Source organism: Ailuropoda melanoleuca, chromosome 8 (assembly GCF_002007445.2).
Source record: "Ailuropoda melanoleuca isolate Jingjing chromosome 8, ASM200744v2, whole genome shotgun sequence".
Taxonomy (NCBI): domain Eukaryota; kingdom Metazoa; phylum Chordata; class Mammalia; order Carnivora; family Ursidae; genus Ailuropoda; species Ailuropoda melanoleuca.
This window is the reverse complement of record NC_048225.1, coordinates 96,067,209-96,093,956: the sequence shown is the minus strand read 5'-3', so window position 1 is coordinate 96,093,956 and position 26,748 is coordinate 96,067,209. Positions and strand designations below refer to the sequence as shown.

Here is a 26,748-nt window from a genome sequence, read left to right as displayed (position 1 = left end):
CTGTCCCCTGAGCTGGTGTTTGGGGAGTGGGGTCAATGCCCTGGTTCTGAGCACAGGGCTTTGGTTTCTCCTTCAGCGGGGGCGCAGTTGAATCAACACTGATTTGGCCCCCACTAGGGGTGGAGGGCTCAGATGGATGTCACGGGGGTGCCCAAGAGCAAAGGAAATGGAAACACCCTCTGCCCTCCTAGAGCTTGCTAACTAGTTGGAAGGACATAACAAAGATGTGAAAACAAGATTTAGGATACTTAAAAGGCAGACACTGAGAAGGGAAAATTAAGCTGGAGCGGGGCAAGGGCAAGCAGAGTTAAGTGGTGATCAGAACACGATGGGATTAATCAGAGAGGGGGTAAAGGCCTTCCGGAAGAGGACATGGGGCCAAGAAGGGGAGGCAGCCCTCTCTGTGCCCTCATTAAATATTCTTCTGGCTGCTACTGGAGGCCTTGAGACAACAGGATTGAACTCTTCCCAAAGCTCCCTCTCTGGAACACTTCTAGCCGGAACAGCACATGTGTGCAATTGGAAAAAGGCAGCCCCTTTAGGTGCTTGGTTGGTGAGATGAGTGAGAACTCCGTTTCAGCCCCCACTTGCCCCTCAGCCAGATGGCTTTGTGCAGTACACAACCTGAACCATCATATCTGGCGGCCCTGATGCCCAAAGTTTCTACAGGAATACAGAGTCGAAATGTGTGGTGTGGGCCTACTGGAGTTCAAGCCTAGCTGGGCCAAAGATAGACTATTTTTAAGGGCTAAACATCGTACTTCTTATAAGCCCTGTGGGGGGGGCAGTGGGGGGCACAAAGGAAGCTGGAGTCCAGTGTGGGCTGAGGAGCAGGGAAGTCTCCATGGAAAGGGTGTGACTTGAGGAAGGCAGGGTGAAAAGTCCTGGGAAGGAAAACATCACAAGCCAAAGCAGAGAGAATGAGCTTCGGGGTGTGTTCTGGGGATAACGAAAGACACAAGAAGGACGTCCCCATTCAGATTTCTTTTCTTACTAGTTCCACTGGGAGTAGATATTTTAAATAAGAATCAAAAAAGTAAAACAACTCTAGGCCTCCCTCAAGGAAGCATAGGCCAATGGAAGAAGTTTCCTATAAACCAACAGTGCTGGGCGGGAGAGCTCCCCTTCCATTGTGGGGGAGCTCTAAAGAGAGGCTCGAGACCCGGATGAGCGACAGGAGTCCCCTCCGACTTCCAAGACTGTCTCATGGGCAGGTCCCTTATCCCATCTAGGATTCCCTGCAACCCCTCACCTTGGAGGGATTTAAACACACTGAAAGGGAGGGGGCAGGCAGTCCCTGTGCTTGGGAACAAATGGCTGGGACTCAGCTCAAGAATTCTCGTGCTTCCGAAAAAAGAATACTACACCACACACACACACACACACACACACACACACACACACCATCATCATCAGTATCTCTCCACAAACTCGTGTTCTTATGCAAACACACTCAGGAACACAAACACACGCTCACACCACGCACTCACCTTCCACAGCAACAGCCTGACGCCGCACGCACACTTCACACACGCTCACGCCGACATTCCATACACACATTGCTGTCACACACACTCAGAACACACAGACGTGCCTACCACACTCACTGCCCCCCTCCCGCCCCCGCCTGCACACAACTGTGGGCAGGAAGAGCCATCAGGAGCTGTCTCCTTCGGGCTTGTCGTGAAGAAGGATTAGGGCTGCCCAAGATTAAACAGAGGAGTTAAAAATGACAAACAGACTTCTAAACAGGATGAGAGTCTTAATGAAAACCATAATGAATGGAAGAGCCACACAGATATCATCCATTAATGGCCATAAATATCAGACCAACAGATGAGATCTTAGATACTGCAGTTCTGAACCCCATCAAATTACTTCTATTGTAACTCATCAATAAATAACCAAGCCCGACCTCATATTTGAGGTCTTATCATGCTTCGAAGAATAGACTCTGAGGCCAGGCAGACCTGGGCTTGAATTCTGGTTTCGCTCCTGACAAGCTTGGGCATGTTACTCTGCTTGTTTGATCACAGTTTCTTCATCTATAAAATGCAGATAATTATCCCCCTAATAGGGACGTTGTGGAGATTAAATTAAGTCCTGGACAGCTCTAATAATAACTTATAATAATATTAATAATTTATTATTACAGTTATGATTAATTTTCACTGTTATCTCTTGTTCCCTCCCCTTTTCAGCCTCCTGGGGTCAAGGAGAGCCAATTGGTTGGTGCGATCAGTAGAGAGAAGGATAAAGGAGAAGGGAGATAGAAGGAATAAGAAGAGTAGGAAACCGAGGCAGGAGCAGAGCAGGGAGAAGACAGGGAAGGGACAAGAAAATGAGAAGAAGGCTGGCAGGCTTCTTGGATGCTATACCCTGGCATCGTCTGTGGTGGGCTGCCCATGCCCGCCTGGGTGGTAGTTACCCGGGGAAGGCGTAGCCACACAATTATGGTCCTGCCTTCCTAGTATTTTTTTAAATAACAGTTTTATCATGATATAAGTCATAAAATCATGTCATAATTTCATAAAATTCACCCATTTGAAGTGTACCCTTCACTGGTTTTTAGTAGATTCACAGAATCGTACAACCATCACCACCATCAATTTCAGAACAATGTCATCACCCCCAAAAAGAAACCCTGTGCCCATCAGCAGTCACTCCCCCGGCCCCCCTCTCTTCCAGCCCCAGACAACTGCTTCTGCTCCAGCTCTAGGCAACCACCAACTTTCTGTCTCTAGGGATTTGCCTATTCTGGACGTTTCGTATAAATAGAAGCATACGAAATGTGGTCTTTTGTGGCTGGCTTCTCTCACTCAGCATCGTGTTTTCAAGGGTCATCCATGTTGTAGCATAAATCAGGGACTTCTTAAATTTCTTAACTCAAAGCCAAAAAGGTGAAGGAAGAGAGCTTCATACACCCACACCCAAGCAAGTGTCATAGCGGCGACTGTCCACTAGCTCACCCTGAGAAAGCTCACTGAATCAAGGTCAATCCCGAAGTTCTAGACTCCGAGGCCGGCCGGAAGGAGTCTTCATTCATTTTCATCATTGGGGAAACCAAAGTGCAGGGAAAGGATACGTGTTTCGAGAGTGTGTGTTTTGTGCCCTCCATATGCTTCTCACGAACAAAGGAAAACAAAATAAGGTCCAAATATAAGAGTCTCTTGTCTATGGTTTTATGATTTAGATTTAATGTTGAGAAGCAAATGAGAGTCTCTTGGTATTCTGCCCATATGTCTCTCTCTTATCTCTTAAAAGTGACAATTCCCAACTCTATTTTTACAATGTAAAAGGACGGCTCTCCTCTAATGGTTATCTGTCATTGTTTATGTTCAAAGTAATTTTATATGTTAAGACTGTAGCCTTAGGACGCAGGAAAGGGACACCCCTGGGCCACAGGCAGACCTGGAGGTGGGAGGGGCTTGTAATCTGGTTTGAGAAGGACGAAGCTGGTCATTGGACTCAGGAAACGTCAATCACCTTTGTTCTGTCACTGAAGCATGATGTGTCCCTTAGGGCGGCTACACCGAGAGTTTCAGGAATGACAGGGCAGTATCTATTCAGTCTAGCTGACCTTAGAGACAGAGAATACTTCAAGACTAAACTGTGTGTGTGGCTTCACACCCCATACTGGCGCCTACCACCATTACCCCATGGCCACTAGATGTTAGTCTCGCACATAGACTTCATGCAAAATGGAACCCAACCTACCACGGACTGATAACTTACGCTTCCGGGAAGCCCAGCGAAAGAGGGTGATGTGAGGCCATCTTTCCTCCCTACAAATGCCAGTACTGATGTAGCTTGAATCACAGAGAGAGAGGAGATTTTCCACAGGCCAGGCCAAGACAGTGCGTCAAGCTACAGCGTCCTTAGATGCCACGCATGGTGGCCGTGCTAGCAGCCACAGCTGGAGAAGCGGGGAAGGACTCCGCTGATGAGAAATGCCCTTGAAGTTCCGGTATGATTACTGGTCACTTCCTATCGGGGCTATTCAGTCATCAGTATCTCCAGTGATCTCAATGGGTACTGTGAGACTCACAGACCTCATGTTCAGAGCTAAATTCATTTGAAAATGGAACAATAACGATACCAAATGGCCTGTTGTGTAGGGCCCTATTTCACCAAATAAAACAACACGATGTTGCCACTCTAAAAAGGTCAAGCATTGTTTATTAACAATGCCCAAAGAATCTCATTAAATCCGGGAGCGTGAGGACAGAACGAACTCATATCATACATGTGAAGTGATTTGCATACCAAGGAGGACCGCCTGGGACGGGACTGGCGGTTTAAGTCTCCTGGTGGCTTACTGTTCAGAAGTCCCCCTGCTCCTCGGGGCGGGTGGTGGGGCCGCGTGCTGCTGTCCAGCGCTCAGCATGGCTCTTCGTTCAGCCTAGCACAGTGGAGGCACTGGGCAAATTTTCCCAGCCCCAGGGTTCCTTCCTCTGTTGCAAATTACTTCTCAGTGCATGGCAAACAGGGGATCCCAGGTGAGGGCAATGGGATTCTGGAAAATGTGAGGTGGCTAGAATTTTCTCCATTCATCTGGGCATGCTCCAATTTGCACTCTGAGCATAAATTCGCATGTTGCATTCCAGAGGCCCTAACTCTAAAAATATTAGATAAAATAAAATTCTTGTCATCCTCTGTGATCATATTCAAACCCAATATTCTCAGGTTGGCCCACAGAACGGGTTTGCCTGCCCGCTCTCCTCCGTGCTTTCCTATTAAAATCATTTTCTCAAACACTGATAGAGTGTACGGTCGGTACCAGGAGGGGCCAGGGTACCTCGGACGGGCATCCAGTCTCTTAGAAGCTTAGAGCCTAATGCGGGAGACGCCAGGTATTTACTGTCATTTTTACCACGAAGTTAGAGAAGCTCAGAGAGCTGAATTCATTCCGACTGGAGGGAACTGGGACGGTTCTGAGTTCTGCAGGGGGCGTAGGAGCAAGGACACAGGGAGGTGGCAGCAAGCAGACACCTTAGCTTTATACAAGTTCAAAATACCTGCATGGTTCGTGAGCCTCGAGTCTGTGTTCCCTTCATCTAGGGAGGCTGTTAATGAGAGAGACAGCTCCTTGAGATGAGATGGCTGAAGGCTGAGCCCAGCAGGCCTCGGAGGCTTGGGAAAGGCCCATGGCTATGGACAACAGCAGGATGGGCAGTGAGCACGGCCAGGCCGAGGCAGAGAGCGGGATGCCAGCTTAGCCCAGCTTCCTGCAGAAATCTGCCAGGCCTCGGGAAGCAATCTTGAATCGAGTGGTGGCTTGGTTTTTTCCTGGCTCCTCTAGGAGCTTAGGCTTTTCCTGTGGTTCTGGAGATAGGATCAATCATGGACCACGTGGCCTGCCTTTCTTGGAGAAATCAGACGCCCTGCGAGCCAGTCTCCAGTGGTTAGTGAGCTAACGGCCGTCCAATACTGCCAGGGTGCAACCAGGACGACGCAAGTTCTTTTTAAAAAGCTGCTGTTGCGCCATGTCCTGTGCTCTGTGTTCTGACATCACCAGTTTAATCCCTGCAACAACCCAATAAAGGAGAGTCTATCATTACTGACAATTTATCTGAGAGGAAACTGAGGGCTTATATTAGGTAATTTGGCAAAGGTCAATTTAGTAAGAGGCGGGGCCCGGATTCCAGAGGTGCCAAAGAGAGCCTGCCTTTCCCCTCTGCCGCTGGGCCTCCCACTGGCAAGCAGGTAACACAGAGTGTGTTCAGAGGGCCTGGAATCCCCTTGCCTGCCCTGCCTTCCCAGGGAGCAGCAAGCTCTGCTCTGACTTTCCCCTCTGCTACCCCCCTCCCCTCCCTACGTCCAGAATGCGTTGGAAGGAAGCTCATGAGAAGGGTTGCAGGCACAATGTGTCCTGGGCCCAGGGACAGGTGACCTTTCCAATTCAGCACCTTTATAAATCTTACCTAATGAAGTTAAGGGGGAAAAAAGAATTAATGAATAAATGAAGGTTAAATCACTCCCTGCAGAAAATTGATGCTGACAGCAAGGGCCAAGAAGAGAGCTTGGAAAGCAGGGAGCTGACTTGCACAAGAGGCTTTTAAAATTCTTTTCTCCGAACTTTGAGGGAGCTGTGTGGCTGGCCAGGTCCGAGATGGGCCAGCAAGGCTCTGGGACGTCCAAGGCAGATGGCCTGAAGGCAGTGGAATAAGAAAGCCATACTCTACCTTGGGTAATTTTTTTTACAAGCCAATTTGGGTGTTTCTGATATATAGACATGTGCGTGTGCATTGCACACAGACACACACACACGTGCATGTGCACACACACACCGTATACATACTTAACTCCTGCAGCTAAGCAAAGCATGGGCACTTTGGGTCTGCCTGGCTCATTCCTAGCCTCTCGGGGCCTCTGTGGAAGGTCTTCTTGCAGCACCCACTCGTTAGCCACTTCGGTCTCCTAGTCACTACCCTCAACAGCCACCCCATATCCCCGGGGCTCCACACCTCAGCCCACTTAGCTCAGAGGGGCCACAGGGGAAAGTAGGGCTGGGCCAAGGGAGGAAGAGAAAGAAAAGCAGGAGCAACTGCTGGCCAGAGCAGGTGCAAGGTGAGGGCGGGGTTTCGGGGAAGGGGATGGAAGAGGAGATGCGCCTAAAAGCTCACAGGGCAAAGCCTGGGTGGGGGCCTGGGAGAAACAGCCGCTCTTCCAGGCAATGCTGCGACTCACTGAGTCAGTCGCTCTGGGGCGGGTCACTGGCTGGCCTAAACTGACCTCCGTGTGGCTCCTTGGTGAAATGGGAATGAAGAGGGGGCCTACAGAAGAGATCAATGGCAGGAATCTTCCCTGGTGCCTGCACCAAGCAGATCCTGCTACTTCCTCTTGTCTGTGCCCACGGGTTTTTAAGAATCTGATCATGAAGACAGGGAGGCTCGGAGGGACCAGCAGAGCGTGCCTACCCCGCAGTGGGATGGGGGGCATGGGAGGCGAGAAGCTGGCGCTGGGCCGGTGGAGGGGTGGGAATGTGGAGGGTGGGCTGGAGGAGGGGGGAGGCAGAGAGACCTGAGCTGACTAGATCAACCAGTAAATAAAAGGTCACAGTGATTTTTCCAGGCACCCAGGGAGAAGCAGGCAGAGAGCTGTGCTGATGGCAGGAGCTGACAATTGGCAAATGAGCCTCTGCAGTTATCTGTTTCCCTTCCTTATTCTCGTCTCATAAGACAGAGGCTAGAAATAGATGCAACTGGCAGATGACTTAAGGATGAAAAATGAGCAACATGTTAGTTACGGGGGGCTCAGTGGCAGTGAACCAGGGAGCGCGAGTGAACCCGAGAGAAGGAAGAGGGCGGAGCTGGAGGGGTTTCCAGCATGTGGCCCCTGCTCTGTCCCAGCCACTTTGCAGGGACCTGTCACTTCAGCTCAGCAACCCTCGAAGGCAGGTATGACTGTTTTCCCACTTTACAGAAGAGAAAACTGAGGCTTAGAGAGGTAAGCCAGGCCCTGCCGAAGAATGGTAGAGCCAAAGTTTGAACACAAGCCAATCTGCCCCCAACGATGAGCTCTTTACACTATCCTACAGTGTCTCTTTTCCACGCGCTTTCTCTTGTCTCGTCTCCCGTCTTCCCTCTTCCCCTTCCTCTCTTCCTTAACCTTCAGCATGGGGAGACAGAAGGGGCCCAGGGAGGCAAGCTCTCTGCTACCAGGAAATGTTGTTGGAATGACTGAATGAATGCATGAAGCGGGTCCGTTCTCTCTCGTCCTCTTCCCCTGAACCTGAGAGGAGCAGAGTTTTCCTCCACATACAGAGAAGGGGCTGTGCTGAGCACCAATGTGGACTGGCCTGATCACAGAGGGCTTGGGGGGTGACCCGCCCTGGCATCCTTTCTTCTGGCCCCTGGGGGGCGCTGCTGTCAGGGAAGGGGAAACACTGGGAGCTTGGTGCAGGATCGTTTTCTCCCAGGTTCTGTGGTGCAGTAGCAGGGGCTGAGGGAGCCTGAAGCACCTTCTCTTGGGTGGAGGTAAGGACAGGTGGGTTGCATCCACCCGAAGTCCTCTCACCACCTGTGAGCTGTAGCTAGTCTTTGAGGACTGATACCTCCTAACTCTTGCCTTCAGCTCCAACAATATCAAATTTGGGGGACTATTCCCTGAATATGCTGAACTCTTTCAATCCTCCGTGCTTTCCTTCACTTGAGAAATACTCCTTTGCCTTTTGCTCCACTTGGTGAGCTCTTCCCCTTCCATAAGTCACCTAGAGGAACACCTCCTCCAGGAAGCCTTCCTTGATTCACAGACCGCTGGGTAGTACCCTCTCCTGCATTCCCAGCGCTCNTTCCACTTGGTGAGCTCTTCCCCTTCCATAAGTCACCTAGAGGAACACCTCCTCCAGGAAGCCTTCCTTGATTCACAGACCGCTGGGTAGTACCCTCTCCTGCATTCCCAGCGCTCCGCACACTGTATCACAACACTCTTTCCCTGGTGTAGGTGTGATTTTGTCAGGACGAGCTCTATGCTCACAATAGGTCCTCAAAGGTTGTTTGATAAATTGCTTGGAGGCGGAGTGGTTAACTAAGACATTGTTCTCAGCTCTGTTCATTTTTCTCTTTCCAATCTTCCTCCTGCCCGACTCTCATCTCTGCCCATCTCCCTCTTCTCATTAAACATTACTTGAGGGACAGAGGCTGAACCCAGACTGTTTGCTAAGCCACCAATAGCTGACAACACAGCCGGTTCTCCCTCCACCTGGTGCAAATTTCAAACCCCAACCTGTTTGCAGAAGTGGGGAGTGGGAATAACCAGGAGGGGGAGTGAGGAAGGTTGCTCTGTGCAGAGTGGCAAAGGCTCCGGGAATTTCACTGTGGGGCACGCAAACCATGAACTGGGGACTGTGGCTGACGCAGAGTCCCTGAGCTGGGCACACTACAGAAAGATTGAAGGGCCAGCTTGGAAAATGCAGCCAAGCGGGGCTCCGAAAACCAAGTAAGCAGGAGAAGCACAGACCTGCTTTCCCCACAGTGAGCACAGCCCTGACCTGTGGTCTGAAAGCGTGTGGATACCATTTCACCCCCCAGAACACACAGGAATGCTCGCTCTCATCTGATGCATCCCCCCACATACGCTGTTCTCATAAGCACACACACTCGCAGACCCAGGTCAGCCTCTATCCCGCCGTACAGGCTCGTGGCCAGAAAGGAGGTGCTAAATGTCATGGCCCCAGGGAACATTCAAATGCATTTCCTTCAGAGGGAAACTGAGGCTGTAGTTGGCTTGTAGTCATACAGCTGCGGGAGACTCCACGGATTAACTAGAGGCAGAATCCTAACTTACTACTCCCCTGGCACTCTCCTGTCACCCCCTGCCATCCCTCCCCCCTCCCCACACACCTCCCTGGCAGCTCACAGTCCGGAGGCCAGTTGTCTGACAGGCAGCATGTGTGAGGGGCTGGCCAGAACTCATGGGCACTGAGGAAAAGCCCCCTCCCTGGGTTTCAGGAAGCCAGCGCAGCTGGTCACGTCTGGTGGAGGGGCGCAGAGGCCATTGTCCGGAGAAAGCGACCTGCGGTCCGCTTCCCATCTCACAGGAATCCCGTGGTCATGGAGCCTCTCCGCACACAAGGCCCGAGCCACATGCACCAGCAGTCAGCGGGCGTGGGGCCCAGATCCTCCCCCGTCCCACACGGGCACCCAGGACCCCGAGCCTCCACAAGTGGGCCTCCCAGCCAGCACCCACCTCCCGCCCTCTCTGGGGGGGAGCGTGCAGTACAGGCTGTGCACCTCAGAACGTCAAACCGTGCTCCTCGGAAGGGTTGGCTGCCGTCCCCTCTCCTCCCTCCCCCTTCGCTGCCGCCTGGTGCATCTCTCGGCACCTCCGAAGCTATATCTTCACATCACAGCAACTGTCCTACTCATCAGTGGATGGAAATAACTTTTCACGACGGCTCCTCTGATGTTGCCATCTTTTGTGTTGATCAAAACAACAAAACGAATCAGACTCTCGGCGTTTGATTGAAGCCTAATTGGAAATCCAAAGTGGCACTAAATGTTATGGTCTAAATAAAACACATTCAATTACAGACACCCAACATGGGAAGCATGAGAGAGAGCTCCGGGAAGGAGCTAGAAAGCAGGCTGCAGAGTTCGGGGGCGTCACTGGAGGGCTGGCTGAGTCTCAAGACAGCAAGCACCGAACCCAGGAGCCCAGGAACCCCCGCTTAGGGCAGTGATGGCACGGATACCCGTTTGCCTGGTTCCCGTGCAGTTGCAGGGGAGACGCTGAATCGGGGCCTTATTGTTCCGGACCTGCTCTCCTTGCAAAGATGGCCAGCTATGGGTGGGGGTCCAGAGGGTGCAAGGGAGTCATGGTGTCACTCACTGGGCCTCCCTGGTGGTGGGGTGAGGGCAAGCAGGGCACGGGCTTTGCCACGACACTTTGCCCATCCCTGCCTCCTAGGAGTGGCGTGAAGGGCCTTGCTCAGGTCCCTTAACCTTGCCGAGCCTTCCCTGTGTGTCAGCAGGGGTGTAATGCCCGCCTTTCAAGCTTGTTGTAAGGAGTCCGGATAATGCTTGCGAAGCCCGTGGCCTACTGCACAGGCCAAACCACAGCAGTACCCTCCTTGGGCTGGGCACTCTCTGTCCCTCCACTCTGACCACCCGAGCCATCGCCTGGAAGGGTCTGAGTAAGGCCCTGGGCAGTGCTCGCTTTCCTTTGTTGGTTTTGAAAACAAAACAGCGCACTGCTCCTGTCTCCTTGGGCGTGTCAAACGAGGACTTGTGAGTCCTTGCTGGTCCCCTGAAACCTTCAACGCCGCTGCTAAACCTTTTCCTTAATTTGGAACCAGGTGGAGAGGGAGCAGGGAGGAGCCTTGTGCCCACACGCGGCAGCCAGGGGGCGCCGTCTCAAGAAGAGGGAGGTGTGGATTTGGCTTCAGAAGGGTGGGGTGGAGTCCCAGCCGGCTTGGTGGCTCTGGGCACCATCACTTGTTAGCCGGCTTGGTGGCTCTGGGCAAATGACTTCGCCAGACTTGAATCTCAGTTTTCCTATCTCTAAAAGAGGCAAGGACAATGCTACTTCTCCCATGGGATTGCTGGATTAGCTGATGTCATGTTGGTAAACTAAAATAAGAAAAACACAACCTGAATGTTAGTTAGATTTCAACACATCTTCAAGCAGAGCCGAGAGGCCAGGCGGGGTGGTTAATTTTCTTTTTTAGGTGCGGCTATATGCACAGCATGCAGAGCAGAGCCCGGTGATGACGCCTGGGACACAATTACAAAAATAAAATTACGACTACCAACATTTATTAAGCAGGTAATGTGTGCCAGATACTTTTCAGAGTGCTCTTTACGTATTAATTCATTTAATTCAATCCTCGGGCAGATGCCACACTTAGGCCCATCTTACAGATGAGGAAACGGAAGCACAGAGAGGTAAAGCAACTTGCCCCAGGTCACACAGCAGTAAGTAGTGGAGCCAGGACTTGAACCGCAGCAGGCAGGCAGAGTCTAGAGCCCACACTCTTCATGGGGTCAGGAAATTGCCCGTCATCACCACCATCTGCTTCCTCACATTCTGGTTTGGTAAACCTTCCCTTCTCAAGAGTCATTTCCCCCTCCGGTCTCCTGTCCTCATCTATAAAAGAAAAGGCTGCTCTTCCCTCGATAATCTCTAAGGTCTAACCAGCTCTGAACTGCTGTGCCAGAGAGAGAACGAGTCCTCTTCTCTCAAGGACAGGCCTGTCCCTGGTGGGTATGACTTACTTCAGTCACTGAGCACACTGGAAGTCTCTGCTAAGCAGGGCTACTTTATATTGTAATTTAACTACAGTCATTCTTCCCCACCAGAACGAGACCCCCCTGAGGGCAGGGATTCCATTTTATTTAGTGCTACACAAAAGCACACTTCACAGTGCTGCCCTTGCATTGAAGAGAGCAGAAAGAAATCAAGAAGGTACCTATCTTCAGGCAGCCCTGTTTGTAACATTTCCCTGGAATATTACCTAGAAAGACTGCCCTATCTATATCTGCATATGCAAATGACTTGTCAGTGGACAGCTCTATGCATTATACATGGTAGACACTTAACGGTCTGTTGAGTGAATGAGTCTGTGTATGCAAATGATATGCAAATCTTTCCCTATTTTAATTTGACCCTCGGGAACATCTTCAGTGACTCTATTGGGCCCAGGTTGTTTTTAAATTTTTTTTAATTGAAAGTCTTTAAAGACAACCAGTTTTCTTTCTTGCCCGTGCCGGGGGGAAGCTGTTGTCAAGTTGGGAAAAGAATGCTGGGCTGGACCAGGTTAATTAGGATTAATTCTGCTTCTCCTGGTCATTCAGGGGAAGACATCAGCAACTGACTCCCCTCTCTGGGCATCAGTCTTCTCACCCTTATAAACAAGGGAGTGGGTTTCCTGCTGGTATTGAGACACTACAGTTTCCCATCTCTCGGTCACAGGAACATCATCCTGGGCAAGGCACTACCTGCCTAGAAAGAGAAATCGAATCCCTTGCCAAGGATTAGAGAAAGTCTCCAGCCCCCTGCCCATTTAGAGAAATGAGGTTTTTTGGCATTAGTTCTCCCAGCTTGGGCATTGTGTTCAATCATTTCTTTCCAAACCAAAGGATTTTAAAATAAGAGGCTGGAGTTTTCTCTCTTAAATACAACAAGCCAAGCGTCTGATTAATAGGGTGCGTTTGCATTTCCTTTCTCTCATGTGAAAATATTTATTAGAAAAATGTTCCAATGAGAGTATTAATAGCCAGGGAATCAGCTCTGTGTCAGCCTCTTTGTTCCCTGACATTTGAAATAGGGGGAGGAGGGGGGAGGGGAGAAAGTAGGAAAATCAAAACCCAGGCTTGGGGTGGTCACCTTTCCCTGCGCCCCCCTCCCCCAAGAGGCAGGATTCTGCCCTTCCTTTGGGAAAGGCACTTAAAGGAGCAGCTTAGCTCCTGGGCCACACTGGGGTCCCCTGTCCTTAACCAGAAACACATGTGCATCAAAGGCTTGGATTGAAAGTGACACATTTGAAAACAAAAGTGTAGCCGAAATTCGCTTATCCTCACTTTCCTAATCCGCAAACTCTGTAATTCTCCTCAAGCCCCTCAGGCTCTGCTACAGTCCAAGCCTGCTCACATCCTCCCCCCACCTCCCCCACCCCGCCACTCAGCCCAGGTCTCCTGCCTCCCGGCAGAGGGAGGGCTCCCGTTACTGAGACCCTGAGCACCTTGTAAAAATACACCTTGGCACGCTCTGCCTGCGCCCTGGGAAGCCTTATCGCCTGGACTAAACAAATGTGCACAATCAAAATAATAGTCTGCGATGTCAAAATAAATGAGCAGCGAACATCTGGAAGTGTGGTTCCCCACATTTTTTTCCCTTTCCCTTCCTCAAGCCTTCAGATGCCTTAAGGGTCTGGCAGCTCGGTGGCTCTGCCACAGGTAGGAGACTATTACTTCCGAGTCACAATAGGCCTTTCGAAAATGCTTATTTTTGGTGCTAGATCCAGGTCTGCAGTAGGTAGGCCCTCCCCCAAACCAAGGAAACCCAAATTAGCCCTCCAGTTAGCGGGAGGGACACTCTGGGAACGGCACGCTGGAGGGTTGTGGCCTGTCTTTCCATTTGGCCTCTCCACCCAGCACACACCTTCAACCAAGGCCCCTTCAACCGAGGGCCCGGGAAGGAGTCTCTCCTGCCCATGAGCCCTTCAGAGAAGGATGGCTTCACAATCTTCCCAAATGATTTTTCTTTCTATTAACTCCAGGCCAAAGTTTTTCTTGCTCCGACTCTCTTGAATTACTTAAGGCGGGGGTAGTTAGAGTCAGTTTCCTGTGTGTATCCACGGGATAAGTCATCACTGCCCTGCAGAGCCAAGGTGGGGCACCGTGGGGCCTGCCTTCCCAGTGGGCTGGTATAACATTGCTGCAGAGACGCTGCCCCGGAGAACCCTGTAAAACCGCGGGCCGCTGTCTGGGCAATTTCCTGGCAGTGTGATCCCACTCCTGATGGATTCCTCCAAAGGCTTGCAGGAAGCACTTTCCCAGCCCACATTTCACGTGGGCTTCATGGAGGACCTACGTAACCTTTAGCAAATCAACAGTAGGCTTTAAAGCTCCTGGCACTTCTCTGTGAGTTTTGAGAATCAAACCAGTTCTGATGACTCCAGACTTGGGCGCTGGGCACAGCACGACACCGAAGGGGCAACTAACCTGCCCAGATGCCTGCTGGGCCTCCTTGTTCTCATGTGGGGTCAGGATGGGTGATCCCTAGGGTCCTTACCAGCTCTGACGCTCTGTGCTTCCATGACCCTGGGGTCAGGAAACCACATATTTATCTTCCCTGAGCTTTGTCTCTCCAAGTGTGCTCATGGGCCACCGAATCAGAATCACCCAAGGAGAGGTGAAGAGGCGGGGAGAAGAGACAGCGATGTGGTTTCTAAGGCTGTGTCATAAAAAGGGCAGTAATTCTACCTTATTTGTGGGAAGGCTCACTCTCTTGAGTCCTGAGCTGCCATGTTGGCCATGATCTGCCATGTTCAAGAAGTCTGACTCTTGAGGCCACCATGCTGTGAGGAAAGCTCATGCCCCATTGAGAGGCCTTGTCTAAGGCACTCTGGTCAACACCCCCGGATGAGCCCAGCCTTCTAGTTCCCAGACAGGAGAAGCTTCCAGATGATTCTGGTTCCTAGAATTCTAAGCACCCCAACTCATTTGTGTTGTAGAGAAGAGACAAGCCCTCTTCAATGTACCACGTCTGTGTCCCTGACTTACATAGTTTGTAAATATAATAAAACGTTTGGTTTATGTCCCAGCATTCTGAAGCGGTTTGTTATGTAGCAATAAGTGACCAGAATGGTGTGGAAGCTACAGACAAACACAAGGTCACTCAGAACTGGGGTCTGAGTGCCCACTACTTGGAGAACGGTAGCCCCATCTTTGGAGACCTGATTTCCTTACCCGTAGAGGCCAGAAATGAAAAGCCCCATGGGTAGCCCTTTCTGGCCACGTGTGCACACGTGCAGCACAGGACCCTGAGGGCTTGGGGCCTGACCAGTGCTCAGGGCGCCCCTCCCTTCTCTCCACAGATGCCTGCAATACTGGCCTCCTGGGCCTCACATCTGGGCCCAGGGCAGCCTCTGCCTATATCAAGGGGAGCGGGGCTGTTTAGTCTGCAGGGCACATTCCTGGATTTTTAAAATAAATAGCAGATTATGAGCGACTTAGCCTGATGCTGTCATTGGGCCAGGCCACGGGCTTCTGAGCCATCCCTTAGGGGGGAGAAGCAGGAATGGCAGGTTGGAGGTGTTTGACTTGGGAACTCTGTCCCAGCCATAACTTAAGTGGAGAGGCTTCTAGCCTTCTCTGGGGTCCCAGAGAACTTCTAATAATATGATTGTTAACAGCAATGATAATCATCATACCGCACACTGAAGGCACTGTGTGTCCGACACACAGTGTTACCATTACTGGGCCCCCTATACAGATGAAGAAACTGAGGTTTAGTGGTGTGAGATCTCAAAGCTGAATGTCTAGCAAGTGGCTATGGGTTAAATGGAGATCAGTCTGATTCTCAGGCTCCAGCTCTTAGCCACTACGCTATATTGCCTTTTCAGGCTCTGAAATAGAGAGCAGCATCCCATGCCCCCACCCACCCCAAAACACACACACATGCATGCGCCCCCATCACCAGCCTTTCTGCTGTTCCCAAGGCCCTTTCCAGCCTGCACGGAGCCATTCTCCACTGTGACTCCCTTTTTCCATTTCACCCTTCGCTGGATCATTTTATGCCTCTATTCCCTCTGCTAATTCAAACTAATTAAAGTATAAAATAGAATAATTGCTTCCATCCCCATACTCTTTCCCATCCACGTTGAGTACAGAGTTATATTCTTTATCTGGGAGTGGCCAACCTGACAAGTTGGGTGGAAACTGGGGCTATCAAGTTTCTTTTCATCTTCTCGCTCAGTTTTGCACTTGGCTGGTAGCCTGCTTTTCCCTGGACTTGCTGTCTGACTTCCATTAGACACTGAGGATATGGGAGAACTTGTATTCACACCCATAGCATCTGTCGATCTGCTGTTGAGGAAGCCGGGGCAGACTTTCTAGGGAAGAGCCAGGCATCCGATCCGTGGGGCACCTGGGCAATTAGCAGGATTGGGAAATCAGTTCCCAAATGTTCCCCTGGGACTGGCCAGCCCTGGATCTATTAACAGTCCATTAACATCGGCTTGTTAGGCAGTGGCACTAGCGACCCAACACTTCTTACTAGTCCTATTTCTTAATTACGTGTAATTAACCAAGAGAGGGGGAGGGAGGGAGAATGAATGAGCTCTACCGAATCCTTCGAGCTCTGTTGGGAGATGCAAACCTCTCTAGGCAGAATTTAAGGGCCAGAGACTTGTATCTACACGCCCATATGCCAAAGATATGAACGTGCCGTGTTTTGGGGAAGCAGCAGGGGGACAGAGAGACAAGAGGTGGGGATGAGGTGATGGCCGGGATGACAGCAAGCTGCTCAAAGATTTATTCTAAAGTGAGGGGAAGCCCCATTCCCATGATGTCTTATATGGTCTCAGGTCCTTCAGGAACCTCCTTAGTCTTAAATCACTGCCTCAAAACAGGAATACACTTATCCATAACCAGCCAGCATTTCCACCCTCTCTGCAGTGTTCACCACTCAGGAAAGAAGTTCACATGGGCACCCATAGCCTCATACAACTCTTGTTCCAGAAGTTCTTCGTTTGCTCTAACCTCAGGCTGTCTACTGTGGGTTTGGTGTTGGCTTCTGGAGATGGAGAAGAGTCTCAATCCCAACCACTTAGACAAGCCTCTCTAATCTGCGAGGGAGTCAAGAGTTAGCTTTGTTAACTGGATCTCGAAAAGGGAGGAAACGGAATCTCTGAGAACTTAAGTCTCGACCTCCGAGATGGGCCAGAACTAGAACACCGAGGTGGGCCGGGCTCAGCCTGAGGCCTACTGGCTCTGCCTCACGGGCCGCTTCACTTCCTCTTAATCATCACTCGTGATCACCACCTTCCCGAGCCGGAGTCGTAAAGGCCTGAGAGCCAGAAGCGGCCGAACAGAAGCTCAATGACCAAGGGTTTGTGCGGTGTGTGAGGCCGTGGGAAAGAAACTCCCCTCTGCTGAGCGGAGTCTCTGCTGAGCCTCACGTTGACCCGGGTGAGGCACAGTGAGGCCAAGTGGCTGGTTTAACGCCACGTGGCTATGAATGGTTGAGACGGGATCCAAATCAGAGCTTTGGACTTCAGAGAAAATCCTATTATCTGAAGCAACTCCTCTATTTCATGACCAGGGAAAGTGTCATGCTCCCAGATCTAGCAACAGCTGGACTAGAACCCAAGCCATCTGATTCATCTTCACCACCACCCACTAAAGGGTTTCTTGAAAGATGTCCGAGCTGTCTGTGAATACTCTGTACCCAGAGTTGCTTGGCCTCAGACAGATGGGCCCCCTGAGGTGTTCTTGGCCCTCATCCCTGGGCCCAGCCCCAGGTGAAATCACCTATCTACACGATTTACAGCTCTCAGGGTGACAGGTCTCAGAGCTCTGCCACAAATCCCCCTTAGACTCTGCCCACTGATCCCAGCTCCACCTGGCTGGGAGCTCTCTGGCCTAATAGCTCACCTGACTGGAGACAGCCCCATGGCATTCACCCCAAATTCTTCCCATATCGGCTCAGTGGGACTGGCTACTACCGAAACCCTCTGCTGGGTACAGACTGTAACAAGAACGGCACAGCTGCGGCAGAAGATGAGGACAAAGGCCAGGATATTTAGAAATTAACGATGTGGACACTTGGTTGAGCCAGGGCTGATGCTCTCAGAGGTGACACCAGATAGGATCTCAGGAGGTCATCGCAGTCCCCGAAGGCCATTTACTCATCTCTAGCTCTGGCCCAGGCCCCTCTCTTCTGGCCACATTTTGAATGTAATTTCAGAAAGCAGCCCCATTTGAGAAACAGATATGCAGCCAAAATCTGAGCCTTGGCATCTTCTCGGTTCCATTAAGGCCTCACTGGTCACGTCTATTTGCTGTCAGTGCTTTTCCACTACACTGGGCTCAGAGGACCCAAGAAAGAGTTTCTACCCAGTTACCTGCCTGGTTCTCAGCCATACAGAATGGGTTTGGAAAATATCACATATCTTATGGGTCTGTTGGATTCCTTGGATCGTCATTTTATCCACCTGTCTGGACTGCCATCTATCCATCCGTTCCTCTGTCTGATTATTATCCCACAGAAGCATCTAGAATGGTGTTCACTAAATGTTAACGTGGTGGGGACTCATTGCTATTTTCTTTTCTGTATGTATTGCTGGAATTTGCGTGGTAAGCATCTACTGTTTCTGTTTAAGAAATAACCTATGTCTATAAATAGAGAAGAATAGGAAGAAAAGGCGGAATATTTATAAGCTTCAGGGGAGGTTATAGATAACTGGCTACATGTCTCCCCTTCCTTGTTAGACTGTAAGCAACCTGAAGGGAGCGGCCAAGTCCCATTCATTTTGATGTTTTCCCAGCACCATGTTCCCGATAAATATAATGGGCTTTGTTAGGGCCCACGGACTGTTTTATTAGAATGAGACATCAGTGTTTATTTCCAAGACTGTCTTACCCACCGTAGGTTAGGCTAAGCCTCCTCCAGCTCCATCAAATTCCCATCTGCACCTGTTTATGCCTCAACTGCAGGGGCCATATGAAAGGAGGTAAAAAGACAGGTGGGTTCAAGGGGATCTGGATATCATTTGCATGCAATCTGCATATGATTTGTGTCATCTGTTCTCAAGAAGTAATTTTTGAGTTAGAGCTGCATCACTGCTTCGCTTAATGCTGTCATGTGCCCATTTGTCTCTTCCTTCCTTCCTCCCTTCTCTCTTCCCTCATCTCTGGATTCAGAATTCTTACATTCAAAAAAAAAAAAAAAAAAAAGAGGAAAAGAGAACTCTGGGCGAGGTGGTATTCATCAAGGGCACCAGGGATCTTTGCAGAGTATTTTGGGAATGACAAACACTCAGGAGCTGGGAGACAGCGCGTGAGCGCTCACTGGTCCTCCAGCCCAGCATCTGTGTCTGGCCTAGGGCGGGGTCTTCAGCCACCCAGAGGGATTCTCAGCCCTTCTTCTCCTTCTTGGGCCTTTAGCTCACCTGCCGCGTTCAGTCACCTGCCGCGTTCAGATTAATGCCAAGACCATGCTCCTGCCGAGCAACAGTAGACCCACTGATGGAACAAATGGAAGGAACCAGCCTTTCTTAAGGTCTTTGCTTTGCTTTCTGCATCTCCATTAATTCGTGAATCCTCCATTTTCCCTGCTTCTCTTGCCATCACCATGGCTCTCCTGCATTTACCTTCTCTTTGTTCACACATATTCAGAGCAAATACACTCCGGGGGGAATAATGCTCCATCAGAGAAGGTGGGGAACCTGCTCAATGGTTACCCCACAGAGGATAGAAGAGTATTTCCCAGGCCAACTTCGGCTTCCCAGAGCTGGCCAGCTTCTACTGGCATCAGTCTATGACGCAGGCCAAGATTTTTATCTCCTTCTGGGGCCCTCTGTTGGGTCTGTCTCTCCCAGGATCAGGCCCAGCCAGGAGGCCTGGATTATTTACACTTCTTTGGCTCCCTTGAGCAGCAGACTCTGTGGGCCCGGGAGCTGTAAATCTAGCTCCTAGTCACACCAAGCTGCTCTGTGCAGTCTGGCCTGTTCTTGCGGGGCTGTTCATCACGCACTGAGACAGGGGCTGTGGCCTGGAGAGAAGCCTCCGGGAAGCGGCTGGCCCCAGTTGCTTCTCTCAGGCTCCCTACAAAAGCCTCCAAGGACTCTGCCTCTCCCTGGACCCTGAGGCTCAAGCCCAGAGGTCTCTCTTATTAGATGAACGGTTTCTGAACAAAGGTCACAGGTTATCACTTACTCCTGGGCTTTGGAAAGAAGCGATGGGTGTCAGCACTTACCTGTCTCTCAGACATGATGTACAGGTAGCGCTCGTCGACGGAGAAGGCCATGTCCCGGAGGATGGGGCTCCCGTCTTTGAGCACAGAGACCATCTCATACTGGACCCCTCCATGGGGGGGACCATCGGCTCGAATCTGCAAAAGAAACAAGGCCTCCTCAGCATCTGTACTCAGCAGTCCCCCATGGGGTTACCTGCTTCATCCTAGAGCAGGTCACTTTACCGGAGATGATTCCCCCCACCCTACCCCCAGTTGCTACTCTGAACCAGACTAGGTTTCAGGGAAGGTAGAGGTGCCTCTCAGTACAAACAGCCCAGCTTCCACCAAGAGAGATCCTTTCCCAAGTGGTCTGAGTGTGCCGGCTCTGGGATTTCCGATGGTGGGTTCGTTTGTGCGTGCCTATGTGCCCTTCGGAGCAATTCTGAATATCCCAGTGTGGTTATTGTTGCGTGTGTGGAGGGTGTGTGTGTGAGTGTGTGCTTGTGGGAAGGAGAGTCAACATCTGCTCACAGTGCTTCTCGGGCAGGCAGGCAAGGGAGAATGCTTAAACAATCAGATAAACTATCAAAAAGCTGGTCACCAAGAGATTCAAGATTTTAGAATTTCAGGAAGGTCTTTCTGCCCCCAAACATTTCCCCGGAGTGCGTGCAAATTCACCTTGGGATTCTGGGGAGCTGGGAATCCTGGCTCAGATGCTCAGAGCCCAGCTCCGTATAGTCAGTCAGAACGAAAGGACTTGGACACCGTCAAGTTCACTGCTTCTCAGCCCTGGCTGCACGTCAGAATCTCCGGGGGGTTGTAAAAGATACGAATGCCAAGGCTGGATCCATTAATCAGAATCTCTGTGGGTGTGGCCTGGGCATCTTCTTGGGGATTCAAAGCTCCCCAGGTGAATCTGATGAGCAGCCAGGGTCTAGAAGCAGCGATGGAGTCCAGTGGTTTTCAAGGCTTGGAGAATCATCCCGGGGGGCTCGGGAAACACATTGCTGAGCCCGCCCCCAGAGTTTCGGATTCAGCGGAAATGAGGCTTGAGAATTCTCATTTCTAACAAATTCCCGGGTGATGTGCAGGCAGCTGGTCTGGGGGGGTTCGAGAGGGCTAGTCTAAGCTCTGTGTAGACTCAGCAGAAGACGGTTCCTAAGGTCGTGCAAAAAGCTGGTGTCCAGGAGTCCTCGGTTGGAACATGCTCCTGCCTTTAGGTTTCTTGTTCCCAACCAAGCAGCTAACGGTTGACCAGGAACCCCTACCCTGGCGTGTTTTCTCTGTCTGCTGCCCATCTAAACTCCCTCTAGCTCGAGCCCTATTTCCTCCACGAAGCCTTCCCTAACCTCTCTACCACGCTAATTGCTCATCACCCTGATGCCCTTTTTTTTTTTTTTTTTTACTACTAGACATTTTGTCTTAGGATTAAATCAATTGATCTGTTCATTGTATATGTACCAGCTACCATGTATTGACCACCCACTCGCATTGTTCTCTAATTGCCTCACATGTGCGTAAGTCTGTCAACACTATGAAGGCAAGGATGCATTTTCTGTTTCTCTAATAACCCTCTGAGGACTAGAATGGGCTCGCAAACCTCACTGGTGATGGATAAAACGGCGGAATGCTTGAGAAATACTTGTTGAAAGTACATGTACTATGAACCAGCTGATAAAGTCTCGTGAACTCTAGTGCTAAATCAAAGTGAGGTCAAAAGGCATTTTCTCTGGAAGATTGTAGGATTCAGGCTGCACCCTTATAATCACATTCCCTTTTATTTTTCTCTTTAACTTCCAACCATGCCCTTCCCTCTGCCCATTTCTCCCACCACATGAGAAGCTCCGGAGGGCAAGGACCGTGACTTATTCATCCCAAGGGCAAGCTTGGTGCCTGATGGCACAGTAAATTCCCCTTTGCCCTTTCTCTGCCTAGCTAGTGGCTTCCTGTGTTCAAAGCTGTTGCATGGAGGGGCTGGGGGGGTTCATTTAATTCATTCTCAGAGAGTTGAGGAAGACTCTGGGATCAGCAATGATGTTATGAGGCTGAGGTTACTGTCCTCTACCCCAGTGCAAATATGATTATGGATTCAAGCAGAGGGAAGGGTCTCTACCTGGAAAATACCCCCCAATTAAAAAGGTTCCCCTTAAATTTGAAGCAGCATTCTCTCTTAGATGGAAAGATCTGAAATTTCCTTGAGATCTTTCCAGAAATACAGTCGTTTTTAGTCAAAAAAGTTCTCGGGCTTTTGCAGAAAGTAAAGAGAAGATGTGATAGTCATGGCGTCTGGCTGGCGTGACCTCAGTTTTCTGTGTCCATTATACGGGCGAGTTCAGGCTCTGTCTCTACCTTTGAAGGGGAGATGGTCCAGTGCTTCTCATCACCCTCCCTATGACAGCCGCTCCTCTTCAGGGAGATTTAAGTCTCCTTGAGGGACCAGCTCAGCCCCAAGAGCTGTGGAACCGGTATCCTCCCTCAGGCCCAACCCAGGATCTCCCTGCCTGGGGAGGCTAGTTAACCTTCAGCCAGCTGGGCAGCCTCCTCCCCAGAAGCCTGGGCACCTGCTCACCTCCCTGGCAGGGCCTGGACACAAAGTCAGAAGGAGGAACGCCACAAGCCTGGCCTTCCCTCTGTGGTCCCTGGGACGTGATGGTATCCATGGCAAGCTTGGAGCTGGAATTGAATCAAAGTCAACTTACCATCACACACTGCTGCGTCCCACTTAGGACCAATCCCAGCCATTAAGTTTTTTCTGAATCAGAGATCTAGGCAGGGTTTTTTTTTTTTTTTTCCTTCCCATCTGCAGCCCCAATCTTTTAACAAAGCAGTGGAAGCCAGAATCAAACCTACATAACTCTCAAACGTCAAAGCTAAAACCAAACCAGAACAGAAACTGTTCTTGGTACTGAACCTGAACTATGCGATCCTATTTCATTCAGTCTAAATCCCTGGAGGGAACAGCACTATTGCCCCAGAAGTCAGTGCCTCCGCACTTACTCCCTCATCCCCCATCTGCCTCCAGCTTCTGTAACCCTCCCAGACACCTGCGGGAGGGCGGAGAAGATGGAGGATGGGGCCAGGAGGCCCAGGGGTCAAAGGGCATGGGGTGAGGGCAGGCGCTGGCAGGCAGGCAGCAGGAGAGGCCAAGTGGGCAGCAGGCAGCAGAGATCTTTCCCCTCCCTAACGCCCTGTGCTCCTCTGGGCAACGTACCAAAGTGGGCAGAGTCTTGGTCTGGAATGCAGGGTTCCCGGATTTCTGTTCAGACTGTTTGTGCCTGGGCTTGAGTTCTGCCTAATGGTAGAGTTTGCGTTCAGATCTCTCCCCTGAGCCTCAGTTTTCCCTTCTGGATAACACGCCAAGGCGATCTGCTCAGTGCTGGCCACAGGAGAACCACAGTAGCGAGTGCTGGAGCTGGAAGGGCTTTGGAGCTCAGCTCACCTAAGCTCTTCCACTCCAGGCTCGCAGCTGGCCCGTGCTGGAACCGGGGCTCAAGCCCGCTGCAGCCTGTGTGGCTCAGAGGAGAGCTCGTGGAGGATGGAGACAGCGCCCCGTGATGACTGCCGGGGACAAGGGTCCTGCTGCAGGGCAAGCACATGGTTTCCCAGACTGCTCTGCCTCGGAGAGAAAGTTTTGAGGTTCAAAGTTGTCTCTGTCCTTGCCAGACACAGGACAGTAGTGGTGCGGTGACAATGGTCAGGGAGTCCCGAGCAAAGGTGGGATTTTTAAATCTGACGAATCGAGTCTATTCGGGGCTGGCCCAGAATAACTAAACTACTGTGACATAGTTTTCAGCTTTCAAGCTTGTGTCCCCAGGGCCAGGTTTCAATGACCACAAGGACAACAACGGACTGAAGTAGGTCACGAACCAGTCCAAGAGAAGGGTGTCAGCAGCCCAAGCTGCACAGGGCAGGGGAGGAGCTGGGGAAGAGGAGGGACACACACGGGGGCAGGCAAGTCACCTGAACATGTCTTTCTGGTTGGGCTCCTCCTCTCCTGAGAGGGCCAGGCCTCAGTGGACACGCAGAAGCGACGGAGGCCATTTGCTTGGACAAAGCTCATGAGGTAGGATAAGAGGGCCAGTCCGCTGCAGTGGAGGGGGACAATCTTTACTGCAGGTGTCCCCACTGTCACGCAAGGAGATTCAGGCTGGTTCTAGCAAGAATTCCTGTTGTGTAGAGCCCTGACTGCAGGATGACCCCAGGACCCTGCAACTTTCTCAGGAAGGTTTTGAACATAGGCTAACTTCTTTTGCTTCATGGCTCAACGTGGCCCGACCTGAAGGCGGTAGCACAGACCTGGTGAATTTTCAAAGGGCCCCGTTTGCCTCAAGAACTTAGTAACAGCTACCCTGCTGTTGCTCTCACAAGGTGCCAAGCGCCGTCGAAAACACTTAGCAAAAATCAACTCTCTTACCCTTACAAGAACCCCTGAAGTAAATGTTCTTATTATTCCCATTTTACAGATAGGAAATTTGAGGCCTGGGAGAGTTAGGTGGTGTTCCCAAGATCACACGGCTAAAGGGCGGCGGAGCGGGGATTCCCACACCCAGCCCGATTTCTCAGGCGCTCTGTGACTCTCTTAGGAGGGGATAATAATGGGCCAACGGAGCTGTTCTCCGCCAGGAACAGAAGAGACAGAACAGACAGGAAAGACTGAGAGCCCTAGTTCTCTCCTCACCCACACTTCCTCTTTCAGACCCCAAGGCCCAGGCGGGGCAATCACCCATTTCCTGGAGTCAACAATAAACTCAGAACCTCATTTTGAGGGACCTTGGTTGGGGGTGAAAAGTCAGTTTATCAGGGCCATCTGTGGGGTAGGAGGGTGTGAGGTGCAGTCCAGGGGAGAGCGACTGCCAGGCCCTCCGGGTGGGGGGGTCCTCTGCTAAGTGAGAAGGAAAGAGTAATCCCATTAGCCCTTTCCTTTAAACCACAGTGAAGCCTGTGCAGAAATTAATGACAGCCTCTTTACTCGAACATCCAATTCAAATCAGCATATCCAATTCCAATTAACTAGCTTACCTGTAGGCTCCTCCAAACCCTTTTTCTTGTGCGCCAATGTCTTCTATAGCTAGCTCTAAATTATGGAGCCCCTGCTTGGGATTTGTCCCTCCAAATAACTTTATTAGTAGTCCTAGTAGTGTAAGTAGTAACAGTATTTATTTATTCATTTGTTTATTTATTTGGCAAGAGCTGCTGAAAAGCAATTGGGAATCTTCTTCTTCTGGGGTCTCTCAGTAGGAAACAGATTGGTTTGAGAGGCACCGCCATGCAGAGGGAGGCACCGGTTCACATCTGGAGGGCTGGGATCTAATCCCAACGTTCTCATTAAGTGGCTATGAGACTCGAGGCAAGTCACTTCCCTTGTTTGTGTAATAGTTTCTATAGCTGCCAAATAAGGTGGGAACTCCTGTCCTTATGAGCACAAAAAGGATGCTGGGAGAATGAAATGAGTTCTTAGCTATGCATTTCAGGACTGTCCAATATCCATTTATTACACTTCTGCCGTGAGCCAGGTCCGTGCTCGGCACTGGGGATGCTTCGGGACAGGATCCCCTTGGGAAGCCCGAGGAGCTGGGGAATGGACAAGCCGATCGGTCTTCACAAACACATGGGCTACCCCTTGTGAGAGGAGTTTGCACGGGGGGGGGGCAGGGAGGCCAACACCCCAGGGAGGCTGGGGCGTGAGGGAGGCCCTGAGCGGTAGCTTCCTGGGGAAGGTGATGCCTGAATGGATGAGCAGGAGTGGAAATGTGAGTTCTTTGGCTAATTTCAAGTGTGGTGTTAGTATAAGCGTGTTATTGTTATGTCCAAGCCCAGATTTCTTGCCAACTTGGTCTCTCAGACCTGAGCATTTGGAGAGGATGAGACTTTTGATGTGCATTTATTGAGGGCTTGACAACAATTTCTGCAGGTCTTGTCACTTTATGTCCCAAAAGTCACTTTGGAAGAGGCTTTTATTACTTGATTTTATCTCTGCCTCAGGACTCAGGGCTTGCGTACTATATGAGTGTGGTGTGTGTGTGTGTGTGCACGTGCACACACACACACGCACACACGTAGACTTTTAAAGAGGGGAGAGGTGGGGCAGGCCTGGTGCTGCTGAGACAGAACTTGGGGTGAGTTAATGAGCGAGTGTGTCTGCAGCTGTGCATTTAGTGCTGCGCGAGAGGATTCAGGCCGAAGTTTATTTTTGTAGAGCTTCATGACCCAAATTATTTATAGATTGAAGCCTTTGGTAAATTCAGTCTCTGAGATTCTTCCTCCCTCTATCCTGCATATACGCACACGCACGTGCGCACACACACACATGCACACAGAGGCTGTATTACCTTCCAGGGTGCTTCTGTTTCCCCTTCCCCAGAGCTCTGCAAATGTTAACTAACCATCCAGAGTCACAGCCTGGTAGGCCGAGGATCCCTGGAGGGAGCCCGGCCCTGAATGCTTGGACAACTGGGGAGGGACACAGGAGCCAGGAAAACTCAGCCTGTGGGTTGCAATGAACCAGGAGAATAGAACAAGAGGGGCCACAAGGCCAAGGATCCCTCCTGTCCCTTCAAAAAGAAGGAGGCCACTAAGATATGCTAAACTTTGTGAATTTTGCACGCCCCCTCCCCCGTGCATGCATGTGCATGGACACACACACACATAAACCCTCCCACACATATGCAGATGCTTCTAGAACTGGTCCCCAGTGAGTTGTTGGTTTGACACTGGAGATTGACATTTCCATGTACAATTATTTCTATTTCTGTGCATGTTAGGAATCTGCCCTAGATATTAACCGGGGGGTGGATGGTCTTGCAGAGGGGTTCGTGCTCTTGAGGCTCCTGGATTTCTTCCTTCATG

General features: G+C 50.8%; 1 protein-coding gene across 2 annotated transcripts in view; it reads right to left on the bottom strand.

The window, feature by feature from the left end:
* The window catches only part of PLXNA2 (plexin A2), a 223,695-nt gene that overhangs the window by 91,770 nt on the left and 105,177 nt on the right, over positions 1-26,748 (bottom strand). Inside the window, exons 4-5 of one of the 2 annotated variants that reach the window (XM_034666931.1) lie at positions 19,924-20,058; positions 2,919-5,526 (exon numbers count right to left, since the gene is read on the bottom strand). In XM_034666931.1, the coding sequence (XP_034522822.1) occupies positions 5,512-5,526; positions 19,924-20,058 (150 nt within the window). In that variant the 3' untranslated portion in view covers positions 2,919-5,511. Of the gene's footprint in view, positions 1-2,918; positions 5,527-19,923; positions 20,059-26,748 lie in introns of those variants that run through there. The other variant, XM_011233642.3, reaches the window with a different exon arrangement.